This window comes from Chaetura pelagica, unplaced genomic scaffold (genome assembly GCF_000747805.2).
Source record: "Chaetura pelagica isolate M959 unplaced genomic scaffold, ChaPel_1.0 scaffold403, whole genome shotgun sequence".
NCBI lineage: Eukaryota > Metazoa > Chordata > Aves > Apodiformes > Apodidae > Chaetura > Chaetura pelagica.
The window spans coordinates 72,630-94,780 of record NW_009952568.1 but is presented as its reverse complement, the minus strand read 5'-3'; the positions used below and the strand labels follow the sequence as shown (position 1 = coordinate 94,780).

The window sequence follows — 22,151 nt, the reverse complement described above, 5'->3', positions numbered from 1 at the left end:
CCTAGAGGTCCCTTCCAACTTTGACAATCCCATTATTCCAGGGTTTGACTGAATGAAACTCAAATTCAGGTTGTTTCAGACCATTAATTTCTGGTGTTTACTACTGAGAAAATGTGGACAATAAATACCCTTTTCAGTAAATATCCTTTTAATCTAGGATGAGTCTTTCCAATAACTTCTTGCAATTATAGGGCAGCAATATAATATTTAGTCCCCTTTATGCAATCTTGGGGTGGGGAAAAAAAAACCCACCCCAAAAACAACACAACTTGATACACCTAGAGAAATAAGTAATGCATTTCTCTTTGGTTTTGGGGCAGACCTTGTTCTGTGCCCTCCTGATGGAGAACACTGCTGCTGGTTGTTATCTTGGTGTCTTTTCTCTGTGCCAGTTGAGTGCCACCCAGACTGTCTGACCTGCTCTCAGGCCTCTGATCACTGCACCACCTGCCGAGACGCGAGGAGGAAGCTGCAGAGCGGGCGCTGCGTGGAGACCTGTGCCTCGGGTTTCTACCAGGATGGGGGGACTTGCCTAGGTAATTTCTGCAAGGGGTTACACCCTGCAAGATGATTCTCTTCTCCGTGGCTTGCTGGGCTTTTGTTTGGAGGATCCCACAGGCGTATTATCAACAGGTTGCCAGGCATTGTCTGGAAAAGCATTCGGGCACACGCTGAGTGTTGTAACCATGGGCTTAAGACAGGAGGTTTCAGGTGGAAGCCCCTGAAAAATGCAAGTTCTCCAACCCTTTTTGCAAATGAAGCAAAGTTGTCTCCTTTTATCAGAGCAGGGGAGTATTGCTGCACCAAGGCGTGGGGATTAATACAGCTTTCTTTTCTGTTCTTTCTCTGGGAAGCCTGCAATGAGACATGCTCAGCCTGCACCAATGGATTTGAGTGCTCCTCCTGCCAGACATCCCTGCTAATGAAGAATGGAGAGTGTGTGACTTCATGTGGGAAGGGATACTTCCAGGACCAGCTCCTCTGCACAGGTAACTCGAAGCAAAAAGGACAGAAAAACAGCAGACAAATGCTCTAACCCAGCTGTTAGCTGCACTCTCTGTTGAGGGATCTGCTGTTGGCATAGGTGTTAATGTTCACTCTAGAGTAAAGGAAGGAGTGACCAGAGGAACAAAGTCATCCAGTGTAAAATTGATTACTGGTTGGAGAAGCAGTCATTAAAATTCCTCAGCAGATCAGTTCTGTTGGTGGAAAACTCTCTGCTTTTGAACACTGTGTTTTTTCATCACCCTCCTCTTTCAGGTCTTTTCTTTTGGAAAAGTGACTGTGCTTTTTGTGGTGCTGAGGGGTACAGAGCAGGATGTGTGCCCTGATTTTACAAAGGATGTAACACCTTGAGCTGTGCCTGGCAATCTGCTTCCTGGGGTTTTCCTTTGAGTTCAGTGCAAACTAATTGCAGCTGCTAATGCCAGACAGCACTTGAGGTGTGTAGAAAATGGCTAGGAGGAATGGGGGATGGACAGAATTCAGAAAAAAAAGCACAGAAAATACTTTTCTGGATTTTTTTTCTTTTTTTTTGCTTTGTTTTGCCACTCATTTGTTTCATATGGTGTGCTCTTCCAGAAAGTTGATTAGACCAACTGTTCTCAGGAAGCATATTTACAAAGTAAATTAGGAATTCTGTAAAACACTGAGATGTGTCTAAATCCTTTATGTTAGGAATTGGAAAAACTGAGAATAAGATTGTGAAGTTACAGTTTCTTTGGTGGGAGTGTGATAGTGCTTTTATGCTCTTGCCTTGCTCCTTCAAAATATTTGTAGTGTTCCCAAACTGTAAGGCAGCTGCTTTTTCATCATGACAGTTAGTTGTTTTCTCCAAAGTCAACACTTTTCTCCTCTAGATGTTGGCCTGTTTAGAAAGCTTCTAATTATTATTGAGGGAGGGGATTCTGCCCCTCTGCTCTGGTTGCCCTGGGAGGTGTGGCTGCCTCCTCCCTGGAGGTGTTCAAGGCCAGGTTGGATGAGGCTTATGCAGCCTGGTCTGGTGGGAGGTGTCCCTGCTCATAGCAGGGAGTTTGGAACCTAGTGATCTTGAAGGTCCCTTCCAACCTTCACAATTCTGTGATTCAATGATTTGTGATTTCTGCAACTCAGTTTCAGCAAAGGGGGTGTGGAACACATGCTCAACTTCTTGAGCTATCACCTGAATTTCTTTGGAACTAGCCCTCCTGCTTCAATACAGGCTTAGGGCTTTTGGCAGATTTCAGGGGAAAGCACTTGAGATTCTAAGTCCAGCTTCCTTTTCTGAAGTGGTTTGCCTTGAAGAGCTGACTGTTTGTTTCAGGTTTTGGAAGTCTGAAAAACCTCTGTCCTCCAGCAGTGACTTCAGACTAAGGCCCCATTGTGCACATATAAATTGAAAAGAGAGACCCAGTCCAAAAGTATTTATAGACTTCAGTATCAAATAATCCTTTAGTTCATTTGGGTTGATTTTACTGTTTCCTTCCCACCTGCTCTGACTGCTTTAATTGGCAATGCCCCTGTACAGCTGAAGCAGTTGGGAAAGGCTGATGTTTCATTTTATTACTGGTTTCTAGATGACTGCTTGTACATTCCCTCCAAATTTGCAGTCACACGTGCTTGTAGCTGAAAGTTGCTGGGAAAATTTTTTTTCCCTGTTTCCTCAAGGGAATGAAACCAATTTGCTTTAGTTCTGCTTGGCTGCATTTTCTGCATAAAGTCAAAGCAGAAAGGTTTTACGTTTCAGACTTGGTCCAGAATTCACTGCCATTCAGTCTTTCTTTGTACCCTCCTGATTTTTACAAATCTCTAACCTGATTGTTCAGACAAACCGTAGATGGTTCAGAAATATTTTTCTCAGAAGGGTTTTAACATCTGCAATGAGCAACATTACAAAAAAGGATGAACTGGACTGTGTTAATTGCTATCATTCCAGTAAATTCCCTCTTGTGAAATTCCATCAAGAGTTTACCAAGATCAGGTTTCTTACTCCATCCTACTGTTGAAACACTGTTGTCTGTGTGGTAAGAAAACACAACAAATGAGTCTTTCTTTTTCTTCATGTTTTATAACATCTGGTCTAATTGAATGTATTTTGAACTTGGGAATACAGCTGTGTAAGCCCTACCCTGTTTTAATCTTACACCAGGATTGTTTCCTACCTCCATCCTTCCACCTTATGTGAAGTATTCAAACCGTTAAGAGAATGTCAAGATGAGAATAGAAGGGAATAAGTTCAGTGACATAGCAGTGTCTTTCAAGATCACAGAATCACAGCATGTCAGGGGTTGGAAGGGACCTCCAAAGATGATGATCCAACCCCTTCATTTTTTATCAGGTCCAATCCCCCTGCCAGAGCAGGACCAAAAAAAAACTAGGGCAGATCACTCAAAAAGACATCCAGACAGGTCTTGAAAGTCTCCAGAGAAGGAGACTCCACACCCTCTCTGGGCAGCCTGTCCCAGGGCTCTGTCACCCTCACACCAAAGAAGTTCTCCCTCATGTTGAGGTGGAACTTCCTGGGCTCAAGGTTGACTCCATTGCCCCTCGTCCTATCACAGGGCACAAGTGGCAAGAGTTTGTCCCTGTCTTCTTGCTGTCCTCATGTATTTATAGACATTAATTAGATCCCCCCTCAGTCTTCTCCTCTCTAGACTTTTCTGACTTCATTATTTCTGTTTTCAAGCTTATTCCAAAGCCTGGGCAGAACTGGAGTGTTTCTGCTTTCATCTCCCAACATGTGAGCACTGAAGTGTGTAACTTGACCCCAACAGACCCAGCTCAGGCTGCAAGCAAAGCACTTGGATTTTTATTCACAGAATCACAGAGTTGTTGAGGCTGGAAAAGACCTCTGAGATCATCAAGTTCAGCCTATGACCAACACCACCACATCAGCCAGACCATGGCACTAAGTGCCACATGCAGCCTTTCCTTGAACACATCCAGGGATGGTGCCTCCACCACTTCTCTGGGCAGCCCATCCTGATGTCTGATCACCCTCTCCATGAGGAAGTGCTTCCTAATATCCACCCTAAACGTCCCCTGCTGCAGCTTCAGGCTGTGCCCTCTTGTCTTGTTGCTGGTTGCCTGGGAGAAAAGCTGGGATTTAGGAGGTGCTTGTGACAAACATGTCAAGACATGTGAAAATAATGTTTCCCCTCAGCCTTCTCTTCTCCAGGCTGAGCAGTCCCAGCTCTCTCAGCCTTTCCTCATCAAGGAGATGCTCCAACCCCCCGGTCATCTTTGTTGCCCTCCCCTCAACTCTCTCCAGTAGTTCCTTGTCTTTCTTGAACTGAGGAGCCCAGAACTGGACCCAGTTCTCCAGATGTGGCCTCACCAGAGCAGAGTAGAGGGGCAGGATGACCTCGCTTCACCTACTGGCAATACTTTTCCTTATGCACCCCAGGATTCCATTGAACTTCTTGGCCACAAGGGCACATTGATGGCTCATGGATCACTGAGTATCTACCAGGACTCCCAGATCCTTCTCAGAACTGCTTGCTGCAAGCTTTTTTGTTGCTGTTGTTGGGCCACCTGAGGATATTGTCACCCGTCCTGTACTTTGGGTCATTTGCACCACTTCCAAATGCTGAATGTAGCTGTCTTGCTTAAAACTGGGTTGCATTCTTTCTCCTTTCTTTCCTTCCTTCCAAACTGTGCTACTTAGATCCCCTCCCTTTCTGTCTCAAAGAAACCATTTGGGCCTGGTTTTTGTCTAGCAGCTCGGAGTCCAGAGGATCTGTTTCATAACAGCCTGCCAAATTCTCTGCAGCTTCTCAGAAGGCCTGATGACCTCTGGCATGTTTTACTTCATCTTTATTTCTCTCACTGTAGCCTTTCATAGGTGAGGTACCACCAAAGTATCCCCCATCTAAGAAGACATGCAACCTCAATGCAGCAGCTGCCTCCCTGAAAGACTTGAAAGCTGCTGTGATACCCAGGAGTGGATTTGCAGGGTCTTTGCCAAGGGCTAGAGAACTTTGCCAGGAACTGGGTATGTTCAGATGTGGCAACATGTTGAGGCAGGTGAACAGTGAGGGGCTCAGGCTCTGCAGTGGGAAACCTGTAATTAGAGGATCCAGGTCCTGATGCCTGCTCTTTCAACAGGCTGTTGAAATTCAGAGTGAGCTCAGAGAGGAGCAAAGCACTGGGAGCTGGAAGGTGAAGTGAGGACATGTCAGTGCTCAGGAATTTACAGCAGGAACTCCTCCTCTGCAGTTAACCTGCGAGTGCAGACATGCCCTGACATTCATCCAAGCTGGAATGAGATGCAGCTTTTTATCAGCAAGGGAAATTATCGACTGGAGCAGAAATCTTTACCTCGGGGTGGGATGTTTCATATTTGTGTGCTGTGATTCAGCTGCAATTAGATGCCCTCGATAGTGGTGACAGCACTTGCTGCAGGAGTCAGGAAGAAGATCCTTTTGGTTCCAGGATGCCTGGAGTCCTTGTGAGATGCTCCTCACAAGGAGTGTTCAGGAACTAGAGGAGTCACAGCGTTCTGGAGAGGTCAAGAATAAAGTGGTGGGGGGAGAAAGGGTGCAGGAAGGAGAGGAGGTGGAAAGCTATTTACAAGGCAACAGAAAATGAGAAACAGGAAAATCAAAGTAGAAATGTGGAGAAGGAACATCCTGAGGGTGAAAGAACCATGTGTTTGGTGTGAACTCCAATGTCCCATGTCTTGGCTCCCTAAAAATTCCCTTTCCTAACCCCACACGTCACATCACGTCTCTGTGTTTCAGTTCCCTGCATGTGAGATGCAGATGATGACACTGCCCTGAGCCTTGGAGAGTGGTGAGACCCACTGAGGGGTGTTCATCCTGTGCAGTGTGAGTTGTGTGAGTCGTGTGAGCACAAGCAGAGCTGCTCCTGCTCACTCCTTAACAAACCCAAGAGCAACTGTGGCCTCAAACAGAAGCAGCATCGAAACCAGGCAAAACAGGAGTGAGATGGGAGCAGTGCTCATCACTGGCTTGCTGTAAACTTACTTCTGGCTCCCTGGCTTGCAAGCACCTTCACGTGTTAATGGGGAGAGGATGAATTGTATCTCCCTTGGGGGTTTATTTTGCCAGGAAGCTGCTGTAAATGTGCTCTTAGTTCTGTGGCAGAGCTGCTGCCACGTCTGCCGGTTCCTCTGGGACTGCTGGCAGGTAAGTTTTTCATGGGTGGCTGCAGCTTTAGAGATGTTTGCAGAGAGAGGGCAAACATCAAAAAGTTCTGCTTTCTCCCACCTGCCGTGATCTGGGAGCACAAGCAGGTACCTGCCTTGTTGTGAAAGAGTAAATGTAAGAACATCTTTGGAACATACTCATGAGTAATCAAGAAAAAAATCTCATAGCTCAAAGGGCTGTAACTTGCACAGTTGCTGCAAGCACTGCCAGCACAGGATTGAACATGAGTCTGAGTGACACATTCCATGAACAGGAACCACCATGGGCTGAATTTCCTCCTTGTGCAGTTTGGAGTAAGTTGGCTCATCCAACAGCTGGTTTGGGAGGCAGAATTAGTCTCCATGCCTTGATTAGTTTAATTGTAAGATGTCATCATGCTTGAGGATCCCTCTGTTCTGCCTGTGTGTTCCTGTACCCAAATGCCACAGAGAGGGTATTTAGGCTGAATTATATTCATATATTGCAAGAATGGGATACACTTCATGAATACCTGAAACATTACTGTGTCCTGACCATACATAATACATGGCTCACCCAGAGAGAAGAGCAGTTGTTATCTCAACTCAGCAGGTCTGGTTTGTCAGTAGCATGTGATGGATTCTGCCCCTCTGCTCTGCTCTGGTCAGACCCCACCTGGAATACTGTGTACAGCTCTGGTGCCCTCAGCACAGGAAAGATACAGACCTGTTGGAAGGGGTTCAGAGAAGGGCCACTAAGATGATCAAAGGGCTGGAGCAGCTCTGCTCTGGAGCCAGGCTGGGAGAGTTGGGGTGTTCAGCCTGGAGAAGAGAAGGCTCCAGGGAGACCTTAGAGCACCTTCCAGTGCCTGAAGGGGCTCCAGGAAAGCTGGGGAGGGGCTTTTCACCAGGGAGGGCCGTGATAGGACAAGGGTTGATGGTTTTAAACTGAGAGAGGGGAGATTGAGGTTAGATATTAAGAAGAAATTCTTCACCATAAGGGTGGTGAGGAACTGGAATGGGTTGCCCAGGGAGGTTGTGGCTGCCCCATCTCTGGAGGTTTTTAAGGCCAGGTTGGATGAGGTTTCGTGCAACCTGATCGAGTGGTTGGGTTCCCTGCCATGATTAACCTTTCAACCTTAATGATTCTAAGATTCTGTGATTCTCTTCTCATCTCCCTTTTTGTACAACCCCTAGCACCAGGATGAACAGGACTTCACAAGTGTTACCAACACTCCTCCTAGTCTGATTGCAGCTGCAGAACCTTCTCTGATGTAGACTGCATGTCATAGGGCACATACAAAATGGAGCTGTAAATTGTAGCCCAGGGGTGGCTTGGAAGAAGATACCAGCCTAAGAAGAGCAGTGGGCTTTTTGCTTGCCTTTCCTGAAGCAGTGAATGCCAGTGAATTTAAGGAAAGTTAATTACTGCAAACTCTTCATTTTCAAGAGGTAATTGGAAGTTGATTGTTCATTAATCCTGCACCTTTCTTTCCTGCAGCTTGTCATGAGTCCTGTTCCTCCTGCTGGGGAGCTGCTGAGAACAACTGTTTGTCCTGCAAAGACCCATCACATGTGCTAAAAGCAGGGCTCTGCCTGGCCAGCTGTGGACAGGGATTTTATACAAAGGATGGAATCTGCACTGGTAAATGCCTGTTTTCTTCTTCCAATTGCAAGAAGTAGTTTGAGAATTGGTCTGCAAAAAAGGAATCAATATTTCATTTAGCTGTGCAGCAGCTGGGATTTTATTCACGTCTTAAGAAGCCAGATGCACCTTGTGCATAAATATCAGATGAGGAAAGCTGCTGTTTGTAAGTTTATTAATTCATTTAAGCTAATCAGATGTTGAAGGATTTAAGGGGTTTTTTTCCCCTCCCTGAACAGCTTGAAAGCCTAACTGAGTTGTTTCTGAGGGCTTGACAAATCCATTTGTCTGAGGAAAGGAAAATGGCCTTTGCCAGCAGGTTTCTGTAAATTTGATTATAATTCAGCATCACAGGAACTAATACCTGCAGAACAGATGAGGCTGGGAATGTTTGCTGAGGAAAGGAGAAGAGATGGCTGGAGGGAATTAAAAGACCTAAGTCAAACAAATCATAAAGGAGGAAAAAAAAAATCTCAAATACATAAATAATCTAAAATTTGACACAACCATTCAGGTCAAGTCTGGGGTTCTGCTGGCAGCTGCTGAAGGATTGCCCAGCATAGTCAGTAGAAACAACACAGGGATTCTCTGTCTTCATGCAGGTCTGTCAGTCACAGTTATGTAGAAAGGGATTAAAAACTGGAGCATGTGGACAAAATTGTTGCTTTTCCAGCCAATTCTGGATGAATTTCACTTTGACCATGTTCCCTTTCAGTTGAACCTGAAGGGGCTCCAGGAAAGCTGGGGAGGGACTTGAGACAAGGACAGGGAGGGAGAGGACAAGGGGGATGGATTAAAACTGGAAGAGGGGAGATTGAGGTGAGACATGAGGAGGAAATTCTGGAGTGTGAGGGTGGTGAGAGCCTGGCCCAGGTTGCCCAGGGAAGCTGTGGCTGCCCCATCCCTGGGGGTGTTGAAGGGCAGGTTGGATGGGGCTTGGAGCAGCCTGGGCTGGTGGGAGGTGTCCCTGCCCATGCAGGGGGTTGGGACTGGATGATCTTGGAGATCCCTTCCAACCCAAACCATTCTATGATTCTGTAATTCTCTGATATTATTCTAGTGCTCTTAGACAACAGGTCAGTTAACTTCAGAACTGACTGTCTGGGAGAATACAGACCATAGGAACTGATAAGAAATATCATGCCTGATTTTAGATACATTTTCACACTTAAAACTTTGACTTGAAGAAAAGGGGGATGCGGGGGCATTCCATATTTTTTTTACCACCTTTCTCCCATCTTTTAGTTCCTGAACAGTGCTGCTGTGTGTACAAAGATATATAAAGATTTATGAGACATTTTTCATGCATGAAATGCTGCTCCCTGTTCACAGGCTGTTGGTGAACAGGCGAAACATGCTGCATCAGCTGGAAGGGGTTGTGTCAGGAGTGGAGGGAGGGCTGGTATAGACCCTCTGCTGGTATTTGTACTTACTCAGTCCTAGATGGGTTACAGGTCAGTGAATGCCCAGCTGCACTTCACCTTTGTGAATGTCACTACTTATTCCAGGGAAGTGCTGGGAGTGGTATGATGAGAGATGCCTTTCTGACCAAGAACGGCCCAGGTGTGCTTGGGCTTTATATTCTGTGTGGCCAGGTTGATGGTTCTTTGCTTATTGAGTTAATTTGGTTAATGAGCTGTTCTTTTTGGCAGCTTGTGAGGAGTTCTGTGAAACATGCTCTTCAGACCACCCCAGGTGTTTGACCTGTGCTTCAGAGAAGTTGTTACATGCTGGGAAGTGCCTTTCAGAGTGCCCTGGTGGATATTTCCCAAGTAGAGGAAGATGCAGAGGTAAGAGGTATATTTGCATGACCTTTTCTGAGGCTTTCAGGGCACCCTCCACATGTTGACATCTTTTCCCCAGATGTTTACCTGGTGGGGGAGGAATATAAAGTCCACAGAAGTCTGAAAGGGGACAGGGAGTTAGAGATTCTGTTTTCTTCTGTTGATTTGCAATGGATTGTTTAAAATAACCTCTTTGCCTGGCCAAGCACACAAAGACATGCAGAGATACATGCTCAAAACATTGTGTGAGAGTTATTGCTATTAGAAGTTATTAATGCATGTGCACTTCTGCTCTTCTTAGTTTACATAGCTGAGCATCATGCCAGCTGGGATTTTTGGCTGCAGGAAGCTATAGTCAGCAACACCTCTTGCCAGGAGAAAAAAATGGGGTATTTCAGTTCTCTATGCCCTGTTTCTTTATCAGCTTGTCATGACTCGTGCTCCACGTGTGAGGGACCTCTGGCCACTCACTGCACCTCCTGTTCCTTCCCTCTGGCTTTGCACCAGGGCCAGTGCCTGCCAGGCTGTGGAGAAGGTTTTTACCAGGATCACAACGTCTGCAAGGGTAAGCTGTGTACTTGGAGCAGCTCCCAGCTGCTGTAAACCTTTGTGTCTAGACTGGCTTTTATTGGGCTGTGCTCAGAGTACCCAGGTATGATGCTGATCATTTCTGTTACGCTGAAATTAGTAATTTTTGTGTTTGCTGATTATTTTCTGCTTTGAGGAAAAAAAACCCACAACAACCAGGTTTTCTCAAGTACCTTCTGCATTCACACCCTGAAAATTTAATGATCATGGAGACTTGTGTTTTTTAACCCCATGCTGCTGAAGCATATTGCTTCCTTGTTTTTCTTGACACCAGTTAAGAGGTGGATGAAAATCTACAAAACCCAGCAGATTTCCTGGGTCTGAGGTCATGGAAAACCTGAACCTTCAGAAGATGAGTTTATGCTTCCCATGAGCCCTTCAGCCTGTCATTTCTGACTGTCTCTCCTAGGCTGGTTGTGTTCACTGTTGCAGCTCCAGAAATTAAAGAAAAATTGCCTGCCTGTGGCACAGCACTGCAGGGTTTTTTTCCCCCAACACGACTTGCACATCAGCTCTCTTCAATAAAGGAGCTGTTCTTTGGGGGGTGGGGGGAAAGATGTCCAAGTATTTGTCTGCAATCCCCGTTCCATTCTAGGAAATGCAGGCTTATGTGGGGGAAAAAGAGGGACCATTCCCCACCCCCTCAGTGTATGGAGCAGATCTCTCAGAGCCCGGGAGCTGCTGCAAGGTGTGGGTGCTCTTGCAGCATCAGCCTTTTCTGCAGCAACACAAAACGGGGAGGAGGCACGAAGGAGAAGGACCCAAGCCAGTCGTTTTCTCTACCTTTCTGTCCCACGTTCACGACTAGATGTCCAGCTCTCTGCCCCATCAGAGCTGTGCCTCTGACTGCTCTCTCACCCCGTGCACAGGTTGTCACCCCTCCTGCCGAGCCTGCTCGGGCCCCGGTGCCTCTCGCTGCCTGCGGTGCCGGGCGCCGGATGCTCTGCAGCCTCAGCAGCCCCCGGGGGGAGCTGTGAGCGGCCTCTGCCTCCCCAGCTGCCCAGCCCGCTCCTACCCGGATAGCACAGGAGTCTGCAGAGGTGAGTAGGGGATGGGAACAGCCCTTCAGAGAGTCGTTGAGGTTGGAAAAGACCTCTGAAATTGTCGACGGATCAGCCTGGAGAAGAGGAGGCTCCAAGGGGGCCTTGGAGGGGCACTTACTAGTGGTCTTGAGGGTTTTCCCTCTGTGGTTGTGAATTTCCCACCAAAACACCAAAGGATCTCTGTCTGTATTTTTCTAATGCTTGAGATTTCCCTGATGAAGCTGTAAGAAATTCTTCTGCACTGTGATTTGAGTCACTCGAGCCAAAGATAGTCCTAGAGACCTTGCATTTGTGGTGAGGATCCCTGACTTCTCTGGCTCTCTGACACACAGCTAAGTCTACTTATATCAATCATTTCCCTTCGTCTCTTCTCTCCAGCCCTTTGTTTGTCTTGTCTCCCTAGAAGGCAGGAGATCTCTCCTTGTCTTCAGTGGAGACTCAGATGGTAGAACCTGTGGCCTCGAGTCACCAGTCTAACAAACACTAGGCTTTTAACTAAAGAGTTTATGTATTTATTTAATCAGATGACTTAGTTTTAGATGGCTTGTTTTAGGGTCAGTACCAGTAAAAGTGAAGTCTTAACTTTTTAACTGCACTCTGTTCATTCTTGCTGGATCATCCTTGCCATGAGAGTTCACTTCTCTGTACATTTGCTCTCACTGCTCCTGGTAACCATGCAGTGATGCTGGATGGAAAACCCTTCCTGGAGTAACTGTAGGGTGATGGGGGAAGATGATTTCAGAATCTGGTGAGTCTGCAGAACTCCCTACCAGGGAGGAGAAGGGTATTGTGTGGCCTTGTGCCTCTCAACTTTCTGCTTCAGGAATGAATTGGCTGGGTGCAAAGAAAGGTTAAATATGCAGCCACCTGTGGTTGCTCCCTCTCTTCAAGAAGTGACCCTACAGCCTGGGTGCTCCAGCCCTTTCTACCTTTCACCAGCAGAGAATCCTGTAGAGGAAATCACTTTCCTGTCATCACTGGGGAGAAACTAATCCAGCCACAACTCTACAATAGTAACAATCCAGATGAACTGGAACTCATTTGGCTTTCACTGTCTTGTTTTTCCCTGCAGAGTGCCACTCCTCCTGTGCTGGCTGCCTGGGGAATACTGCCCAGAACTGTACAGCTTGTCTGGCTTCCCACGTCCTGCTGGAAGGCAGGTGCCTCCCAGGGTGCCCAGAGGGGCTGTTCAGCCACCGGGGTGGCTGCCACGGTGAGTGCACAGTGCAGGCACCTGCAGCTGAGGCTGCTGAAGCTCCCTGCCTGCCCCTTCTGCAGTGCACTTCTCCACCTCATCAGAGATGCTGCCAGACCTCTGTGAGGCTCTTTCAGTGTTTTCAGGGCAGAATAGCATAGTCCAATTTCAGGAAATGGAATCTCCTCATGGGAGCAAGGTGTACACCTTGGGTCATAAATTATTTTACCAGTTTTGCTCCTCTGGACTGTTTCCCTGAAGATATTTTGCAGTTCATTTCAGGAGGCTTGGATGGTGCTCACATATCACAGTGTGACAAAAAAGGCTCTTCACTGGACAACACCAGAAAATGGTCTGCTTTTATTAGGCTAGATAAGCATATTGGCCAGAGGAATTAGCTTTATTTTTAATCCACTCCTGGCTGTAGGGCTGGGTTTAGAAGGAAGAAGGGATAGAAGGGAATGTGCCTGATCAGTAGTGGGGACAGCATTTTTTATTTGTGCCTCAGCCATGCCCAGCAGTCAGCAAGTGACCCTCACCCAGCTTCTTTCATCTCCTCTAAGCAGATGACTGGGACTACTGGTCTTCTGAGTGACTGCAGTGATTACATCCTGTTTGTCACTTGCAGAAAAGGGTGGCCTTTGGGGTACACTGTTCATTATGAGCTGCTAAGTACAATGGGTGAGGGAATGCAGGCATTTGAAATCTGATGAGTCCCTTCAGGGTCATCTGAAAGTCATCTTAGAAGAGATCCATTGGGTCAGGCATCCATGTATCTGTTCTGGCAGTAGGAGAAACTGACTGTTTGTTTCTCTGGCAGTCCTCAAGTTCAGAGAGAGAAACTCTTCCGAAGTCTCTTGCTCTGTTTATTCAATTTATTCATCCAAGGAACAACTCTATAAATACTAGTCTAAAGATTCATCAGTTCTGAGTTTGTGCCACCTTAGAGCTGAGGTAACTGCTGACTGCTGCATTATTGTTTCATAAGATGGTTTAGTGGTTAGGGCTTGTAGGGTGGATGGATGGACTTGATGATCTTGAAGGTCTTTTCCAACCTTGACCATTCTATGATTCCATGCAATTTCAGCCTGATGTGAACATCTCAGAAACAAAATGTCAGTGTCAGGGAAGTGGTGTCTTTCTATATCCTGCCAGCTTAGATCTGCTGCTGGTTTGGAACAGCAAAGTCCAGTTGATAATGTCTTAAAAAATGGATTCTGCCTTTTGAACGCTGAATTCACAAGGGTGCTTCCTGGGAGGGTGGTGGGAGAAGACACTGGAGCCTGATAGTCTGGCAGCTGCAAAATGCCCATTTTCCATGTGGGGAGAGAGCCTGGGGGAGTCCTGAGGTGGGAGATTTTTTTAAGTTGCCTGCTTTTATTCATAGGAGAGCTTGAAAACTAGTTTTAAAGACTTTTACAGATCATTAGCTGTAGCATTTCTGTCTCCCTCAGAGCTGGAGCCTGGAAATCCTGGAAATACAGCGTTTGTCTTTAGAGGCTGAAGGATACAAAGGCAGTTGGAGTGAAATACTTTTGAGCAATCTTAACCACTTTCTCTGCATTCTCTTTTGTTGAGCTTTTAGCAGACAGAATAGCTAAGGAGCCTGCAGGTGGTTCAGGTTTTATAGGTTTTGGTTTGGGAGGGATTTGTGCAGGAATCATTCCTGGATTTTCCACTTGTGAATATCCAAGTCCTGCCACCATGACATTCATACAATCCCAGGATGTTTAATTCACCTCCCCTGTGCCTCCCACTTTCTTACACACACAAGCATATACTGGAGGGAGGAAAAAAAGAGCCGGTCTCTATCTATATCTATATTTTGTATAGATCTATACCTTGATTAATGCAGAGAACAAATCACATTTTATAATTGACAGCTCTTGTTTATTGAAAATGAGGATTTAAGAGCCTTCCAAACCACAACTCTGCAGTCGCTGATGCCATTCAATCATTTTATGTCCATCTTCTTTAAACAATTATGGTAGGGCCTGGCTTTCTGGGGAGGGGAGAGTGTCAAGTGGACTAGACACCAAGAGCATAACAACAAGTGTTGATTGTTTTTTTTATCCAGCCTGCCATCCCTCCTGCAAGACGTGCCGTGGCCCCTCTGAGCTGGAGTGTTTGCGCTGCCATCCCCACGCGACTCTGGCCGGTGGGAAGTGCAGGACCAGATGCAAGGAAGAGCAGTATCTCAACCTGGTGGGATATTGTGTGGGTGAGTAGGAGGAGATGGCATGGCTCAGCCAGCTTGGGGATCTCCCTGGGGCATTAAGAGCACTGGGACAGGCTGCCCAGAGAGGCTGTGGAGTCTCCTTCTCTGGAGACATTCAAACCCCCCTGGCCACGTTCCTGTGTGATGTGCTCTGGGTGCCCCTGCTCTGGCAGGGGGGCTGGGCTGGGGGAGCTTTCCAGGTCCCTTCCAACCCCTGAGATTCTGTGATTCTATGATTAACCTGCTACTTGAGCTGACACCGTGAAGGAATCAAAATGCCAGTTAGGAGGAAGATGCCACACGGGTGAAAATACCAGGAGGAAACTCCAGTGTGCACAGTGTGCAGCTAAGCCACCACAGATTCCTTCACTAGAGCTGCATGGAGTCTGCAGATAGTGTAAGGCAGGTAGCAGGGAGAAGGGGACAGGGCTCCCCTTCACTAGGCTTGCTGATGCATGCCTTGGTATGAGGGCCTGAGGTCACAAGTATGGCCCAGTAGGGCTGGGAATCATCAGAGCATTCATATATTTATTAATATAAGTGTGTGTCCAGTTCTGGAGCCCCTTGCCTAAGAAGGACATAGAGATTCCGGAGTGAGTACAGAGGAGGCCACAAAGATGATCCAAGGGCTGGAGCAGCTCTGCTCTGGAGACAGGCTGAGAGACTTGGGGTTGGGTTGTTCAACCTGGAGGAGAGAAGGCTCCAGGGAGACTTTAGAGCACCTTCCAGGGCCTGAAGAAGCTCCAGAAAAACTGGGGAGGGACTTTGGACAAGGATTTGTAGTGAGAGGACAAGGGGGAAGAGAGGAGATTGAGGTGAGACATGAGGAAGACATTCATGACTGTGAGGGTGGTGAGACACTGGCACATGTTGCTCAGTTGTGGAAGCCCCATCCCTGGCAGTGTTGAAGGGCAGGTTGGATGGGGCTTGGAGCAACCTGGGCTGGTGGGAGGTGTCCCTGCCCATGCAAGGGGTTGGATCTGGATGGTCTTGAAGGTCCCTGCCAACCCAAACCAGTCTGTGGTTCTATGATAATATCATCATGGGCATGCTTGTAACAACAGGATGGGCTGCAGCTCTGCTCTCTTGAGTAGACCCAGATCCAGGAAAGCTGTTTAAGTCCTCCACAGAGCTTTAGTAAAGTGAGTTAAGGAAACATTTGTGATTCAGAGAAGCAGTTTATGGGGCCCTGAAGAGAAATTGGCACAGCTAGCATTGCTGTGTGCATTTCTGGGAGGTAATGGGATTTCTGTCTAGGGGTTATACTTTGTGGGTGCTCAGTGCCTGCTCTTAAGCCTATCATCAGAAGCCACTGATTGCATTTATCTGTTTAGAAAGAAAAATCTCTTCTAATCCATCACACAGGCGTGTATAAACATATCCTGGGAACTGCTCCAGGAATTTTTGAGATTTATCAAGACACTTTTTGTCTTTATCAAAAAAAGATATGCTGTGTGTGAGGCTTAATATAGGCTGAGGAGTTCCAAATGAGATAAGGAATCCTAAGAAGAGGGAAAAATGCATTAGACGTAATAAATATACCCATTCAGAGGCTATTGTTCTCAATTTAACCTAGATTATTCCCCTTCACAGAGATTTCCTTTTGTTTACATATCTACGTTGGGGGTTTTGTTTATGAAGAGCTTGTTTCTTTGCTCTCCACAGATTAATTTTATGAACCATTTCTTCGTCTTCCTTTTCAACAACAGTTACTGTTTCGTCTGCAGGGACAAAAAGAGGGAGAAAATAAAGTGCCTGAGGAGTGGGAAAATACCCTGAAAGTCTTGTACAGCTCCTTGTTTTTCCTCCCATTATTTTGCTTTATGCTTCCTATGAAAAAAGGCCCGTGGAAGTGTAGCCTTCCAGCTGTAAAAAGCTCACTGGAAAAAGCAAAGGGTGTGTGCTGCCAGTTCTGCTTGTGGTAAAGAGCTCCACATCCAGGTGGTTCCATTTCACTCCTTACTCTCCTTCAGCACTGATTGGAATGCTAAATTTGCCCTTATGAGTTATTAATTACCAGTTCAAGAGCAGCTGTCCCCTAAAAGAGAACATGAAATCCCTTGACACTTGCATAATAGATGATTTGCATCAGAATCTAACAAAAGTTTTTTCCTTTGCTTCCCAGAGGAGTATTTTTTTTACAATTACCTTTCCCATCTCTTTCTAATTCCCAGCCCTCCAAGCAGAACTGTGGGGGGACCTTCTGGGAATGCTGTGTGCTGTAGCCACCTGTCACACTTTATGTACCTGCAGGGGAAAATATAGATGCAGAAAACCAACTGTCACTTTAAACAATTGTCTGTGGATTAATGTTCTTATCCTACGTGGAAGCTGAATCAGGGGAGGTTTAGGGTGGATACCAGGAAAAGTTTTTTCACCCAGAGGGTGGTTGAGCACTGGAACCAGCTCCCCAGGGCAGTGGCCACAGCTCCAAGGCTGCCTGAGTTCCAGAAGCATTTGGATGATGCTCTGAGGCACATGGTGTGATTCTTGGGGTGCTCTACACAGGGACAGGAGTTGGACTCGATGATACCGATGAGTCCCTTCCAGCTCAGCATATTCTGTGATTCTGTGATACATGGCACCTAAGTGAAGACTGAAACATTGGCCTTGTTAATAGAAGTAAAAGAAAGATGATGTTATCAGCAGTTGATCAAGGAAGAAAGACAAAATGGCCACAAATTTCCAAAGATCAATGAGTTTCCAAGCTCTGGTGTGGGCACATTAAATTTGTGTCAGTCTTCCGTGAGAATTCTCCATTTCTGAGCTTTATTTCACTGCTAACAAAAGAGTATGGTCAGGAATGTGGCCCTAGCAGTCTCCTGTGGAGTCTCAGGTCTTCTGTGTGGTTTTGTTTTTCCAGTTTGAAAACACTCTCTGATTTCTCTGTCCCTCTCACCCAAGACAACTTCAACTTTAGGAGACGCTGCCAGGTAGCAATCTGAAAATGAACATGTTGCTAAACTGTTGTCTTTTAAACTGCTCTTACTTTTCTGATTTGAATAAATAATCTTGAGGCTTCCTCACTGATCATGTCCATTTTCCTAAATCAATGGCAGGGCCTTTAGAAGAATGGAGAGGGTCTGTGTGGTTACTGAAGAAAGGAGCTCTCAGGCTGAGCTCCACTGGATGCTGAGCAGAGGCATCAGAGGAGGCACAGACTCCACTCCAGAATTGGTAGCAAGGGCAGCTGGTGTGAAATGAAACTCAGACCCTCCACTGCTCCACCATACCCCCAAGGTCCCATCTTCACTTCCAGCTTTATCTTCCTTGAAAGGGATCTCCCAGTCACCTTGTTCAGCTCCTTAGGCCTTAGCTTCCTTAGGCTCTGCAGAGATGCAAAAATGTTGAAAGATAAAGCAGAAGAGCTCACTCAGGAGGGTGCCTGGAACAAGGCTTTCTGCCTTGCTCTTAAAATTCCAGAAGGGACACTGACAACAAGAAATACATTCAGCTCCTTGTAAAATCAATGAGCTGTTGCCATTCTCTTAGAGAGACATTGAGAGACCTGGAATTTCACTGAGCAGAGCAAGAGGGAAACTGGGGGGTTTGCTCCACTCAGTCATTGGCATGCAGCTTTCTAGAGAAATTAACAGCTGAGCTGCCAGAAGAGGAAGGTGAAAGATTATGTTCCTCCTTTGGTCTGGGCTCCTTTGTGCCAAGAACAAAGCAGCTGGATTTCCCACCTTTCTCTGCCCGGAGAAGCTCCCACCCTTTCCAGAAGATACAGGCAGGTCCCTGCAAACCTGTTTGCACTTCACCAGGGCTTCACTTTGCTTTTTTCTGTGCCAAATTTCCTTCCAGGTTGTTGTGGTTTTTTTTAAAGGAGAGGCCCAGAAAAACCCCTTGTCGACAACCAAGTCAAACCAAAAATCCTGGTAGGTGTTCTGAACCAACCAGTGCTGATTCTCTTTCATGATTTACTGCAAGGTGCTAGAGGTTTGGAAGCTGCCATGCCTATAAATTTCATAGTGGTTGAAGTGTTGCTCTTAAGTAGTGCTCTGTTTTAAACCTCTTACCTTAGAGCAGGAAACCTGCATCAGGAATGTGTTTTTGCTGAAGAGCCCTAAAGAGGGGAGGTGTATTTAACCAATCCAAGTGGTTGATTGCTTAGCAGATGGTGGAACTCAGAGGTAGAAATGCCTCTGGTTTCCTTTATGAGCCTTCACAAACACTTTAGAGATGATTTGGTCTCCCTAGGCTTCTCTGTCTTGACAGGTGAGGGAACCACATATGATAAATACTTTCCATGTAGAAAGGGCACTTTTTGTTCTCTTTCCTTGCTGAGAGACAGCTAAAGAGAGTGTGGAAGTAAAATAACTCTGGAAGTGGGAATCTGTGCAAGTAATTCTGTTCTACTTTACACTGAAAATTACTTTATAGGAAGATCAGAGATTGGTGAGGAGGGACTTGGGTTTTTGCCTGAGGGTGAACTGGCAAGGAGGATTTTGGAGCCAGCTGAAAGGGTAGCAGGAAAAAAGTTGGTTTGGGCAGTGGGAAGCAAGGGAACAGCCTCAAAGAGATGAGCAAGGAGGCATGGGGACTGGGAACAACATGGTGGCCTGGTGCCTTGAGGAATCGAGTTTGGATCCTGGAAGAATTTTAAGGAAGTTAAGGAATTTTAAGGAATTTAAGTAGCTGCAAAAAAGGTGGTATGTGAAGCATCCAAAAAGCTGGAGCCCACAGGTGGTTCTTGGTCTGCAAGCTGAGCTGGAGTGAGGATTGAAAGGGAAAGGAAGGAAGAAAGGAAAGGAGAATGAAGCAGGAAATAAATTTGGCTGTGCAGTTTTCTGGAGAAGCAGAGAGAAAACACTCTGCTTCTGTTAGTCCTGGCTTCAAAGGGAGCCTGCTGTGAAAAATGTAAATACTCCTTTCCAAAGCAAAGCACTTCAGTTCTTCTTTTGCTCTCTTGGTGGATTCCCAGTGTCCCTCAGATCCACCGTGAGTGGCAGTGCTGGTTTTTTGTCTGGTGTTCTGCGCTCTTTGATCTCCAGGTTTATAAAGGAACAAGGGAGAGATGGAACTGATTTATCCTAAAACAGTAGCTGGGAAAAAGATCTCTTTCAATACAAAGGAGCAAACATGGTGGCTGTAAAAAAAGAATTAGGTGCAACAACACCTACTTCTGTAGATACTTTGGTTTTTTTTAACTTCAGTTTGGGAGAGTCTAGTTATTTATAGTAGATACTGGTTATTTGGGCACGCTTAGTTTTCTCTGGGTGTTTTTGTGCTCTGTTTATGGAACCTATTGACTGTACACATGTGCCTCTTTTGTTCTTGGTTGCTGTATTTGGTTACTTGGCCAAACTCTCTATTAGAGACCAGTGGCTCCAGCAAGAGCTTAAAACCTGTGTAATATTTTAACAATAAGGTGAGACATTGCCAGGTTAACATGGAAGCATGAGAAACTAATAGAATTTGTGTTCATGAGACTGAATATAAGTGCATAAAACTCTTCACCCCCCCCTCCAGCCCTGTGCATACAAGTGGCATCTGATGCTCAGGGCCTTTGGGGTGATACCTTAGTGCTTGCTTTTTATGGTGGGCTGTGTATGATCCTTTCTGGCTTCAGTGAGACCACAGAGAGATGGCAGGTCTGTCCCCTCTGATGTCAGCACAGATTTGGGATCTTTGGCTCGGAAGGTTGATGGAGGTGTGCCTTGGGTATCAGGTTGTTCCTCCTGTGCAGTCAGAAACTGCAGTATGACAACCCCTGCAAGCTGGAACCCTCTGCAGAGCTCTGGAGGTTGGTCACTGAGTTTGGGAGCATCACCTCATGTGGTGCTTTGCTTTTCTTACTATTGTACTGGCAGTGATGGACTGGGAAGCTACAGGGTCGCTATCTTGAGCCTAATGTTCCCTCTTGCTCACCCTTAACTCCCCTCTGGCTGTTCCTTTCCTATCTACAAGGTTTGGAGATGGATTATATACCCTGTAAAGTCAAAAGGTGAAAGAGGCAGCTCATTAAAGGACCTTGAATGCAGAACTGCATTCATTTCTGAGCTGCATCTATGCCTTTCCACCAGTGTCTGGTGAGAATCCCCTACACATAACATGCAGAAGTTAGGGTGAGGCTCCAGTCACTCTGAATGAAGTTCTTGCAGGTGTGGATGCAGAATTACCCTGGGTTTCTATACAAGCCTGTCTTCAGCTTGTAAAATTAGATTGCCTGACAATCTGTAGTAATGCTGTCACAAGAGACAAAAAGGCAGAAAGCTGAACCTTCAGCAGAGGTCTGACAAGAGGCCAGGTACTGAAATCAAGCCTCATTATTACATTTCTTTCAAGACCGTTGTCATTTCCTTTCTAATTTTCTGAATTACCATAATGAGGATTAATTTGGCTCCCAGGTTGCCTTACACTGCACTGTTGTACATACAAAAGGCTTGTTGTAAAACCTTTTGAAGCACCTAAGTTCAGACAGAGGTCAGGAGACACAAGCTTGTGTGCTGCTGGGCAGAAATGGAAAAAGGAGAAGGTTTTTGAGGCACTCTCATGAGGCTCTAAATGCCACTCTTGGCATGACTTGGAGGTCTGCAGTGGCCTCTTCAGGGTATGGATGTCTCATTTGTGTGGGAAAATCTGAACAGTAAGAGCTCCTGGAGAAGGTCTTAGAGCTGTAGAGGTTGTGCTCTTCATTTTTCAATGGTGGGAGCAGAGAGAGGTGAATGCCTCCAGCCACCAGCATAGCCTGCCAATGAGAAACCTGTAGGTAGAAGCACCTAAAATCAAAGAAGGGTTTGGGGAAAGCAAAGAACTTCGAACTGACTTTGTACAAAGCATTCCCAAGCTCACTTAAGGTTGGGAAAGAAGGTGCAGAGAATGGTTGCTGAGGAAAAGTGAAAATGTGATGCTGAGGAGGAGCTGAAGGTGGGGCTGAGGGCAGGAGGAGTGAAGTGCTCCCAGTCACTTCTGGTGTCTCTCTTGCAATACCTGGAAGTGCAGCATTTAGCACCTGATCCCAGCCCTTGTGCAGCAGAGAGCAGGAAAGGGCTCTGAAGGTTACACCCCTAATGTCTTCCTGGAGTTCTCAACAGAGTGTTTCCCCATGGCAGTCCTGGTTTATGCATCTGTGATGACAGGATCCATCTCTCCCTGCTTCCTTTAGACTGCCACCCGTTGTGCCGTCGCTGCGTGGCCAACCTGCAGGACACTGGCAGCATCTGCCTGGAGTGCCAGAACGCCCGTCACTTCCTCCTGGGGGATCACTGCATTCCTGACTGTCCCTTGGGATACTATGTGGAGAATGGTGCCTGCAAAAGTGAGTATTACCTCCTGATGCCTCCAGCTTCATTTCACTTCCAACGGAGGCTTTTCATGTGCCCGTCAGCAGGTCTCCAGTTTCTGCGGTGCCAGCACAGTTCTGGGGTGCTGACACTTGAAAACACTCCGTAGATACATCCTGTGGAGGAACAAGCAACTTCTGCTCACAGAAGGGAGAACTCCAGCTGGTAGCATGTCTCAGGAAGTCTGCAACCTGAGATGGACCATCATCCTAGCTAAGGTCTCCTCTCATTGAGTCTTGTCTTGCTACAGAAATGGTCCCAATGGTCACCACAGAGCGCAGCGTCT

General features: G+C 46.5%; 1 protein-coding gene across 1 annotated transcript in view; it reads left to right on the top strand.

The window, feature by feature from the left end:
* FRAS1 (Fraser extracellular matrix complex subunit 1) overlaps positions 1-22,151 on the top strand; it is a gene marked incomplete at its 5' end in the record, with an annotated part of 108,384 nt that overhangs the window by 18,332 nt on the left and 67,901 nt on the right. Inside the window, 9 exons of the mRNA XM_009993474.1 lie at positions 393-536; positions 855-989; positions 7,608-7,751; positions 9,404-9,541; positions 9,960-10,100; positions 10,993-11,163; positions 12,239-12,379; positions 14,439-14,582; positions 21,688-21,840. Of these exons, the coding sequence (XP_009991776.1) occupies positions 393-536; positions 855-989; positions 7,608-7,751; positions 9,404-9,541; positions 9,960-10,100; positions 10,993-11,163; positions 12,239-12,379; positions 14,439-14,582; positions 21,688-21,840 (1,311 nt within the window). The remainder of the gene's footprint in view (positions 1-392; positions 537-854; positions 990-7,607; positions 7,752-9,403; positions 9,542-9,959; positions 10,101-10,992; positions 11,164-12,238; positions 12,380-14,438; positions 14,583-21,687; positions 21,841-22,151) is intronic.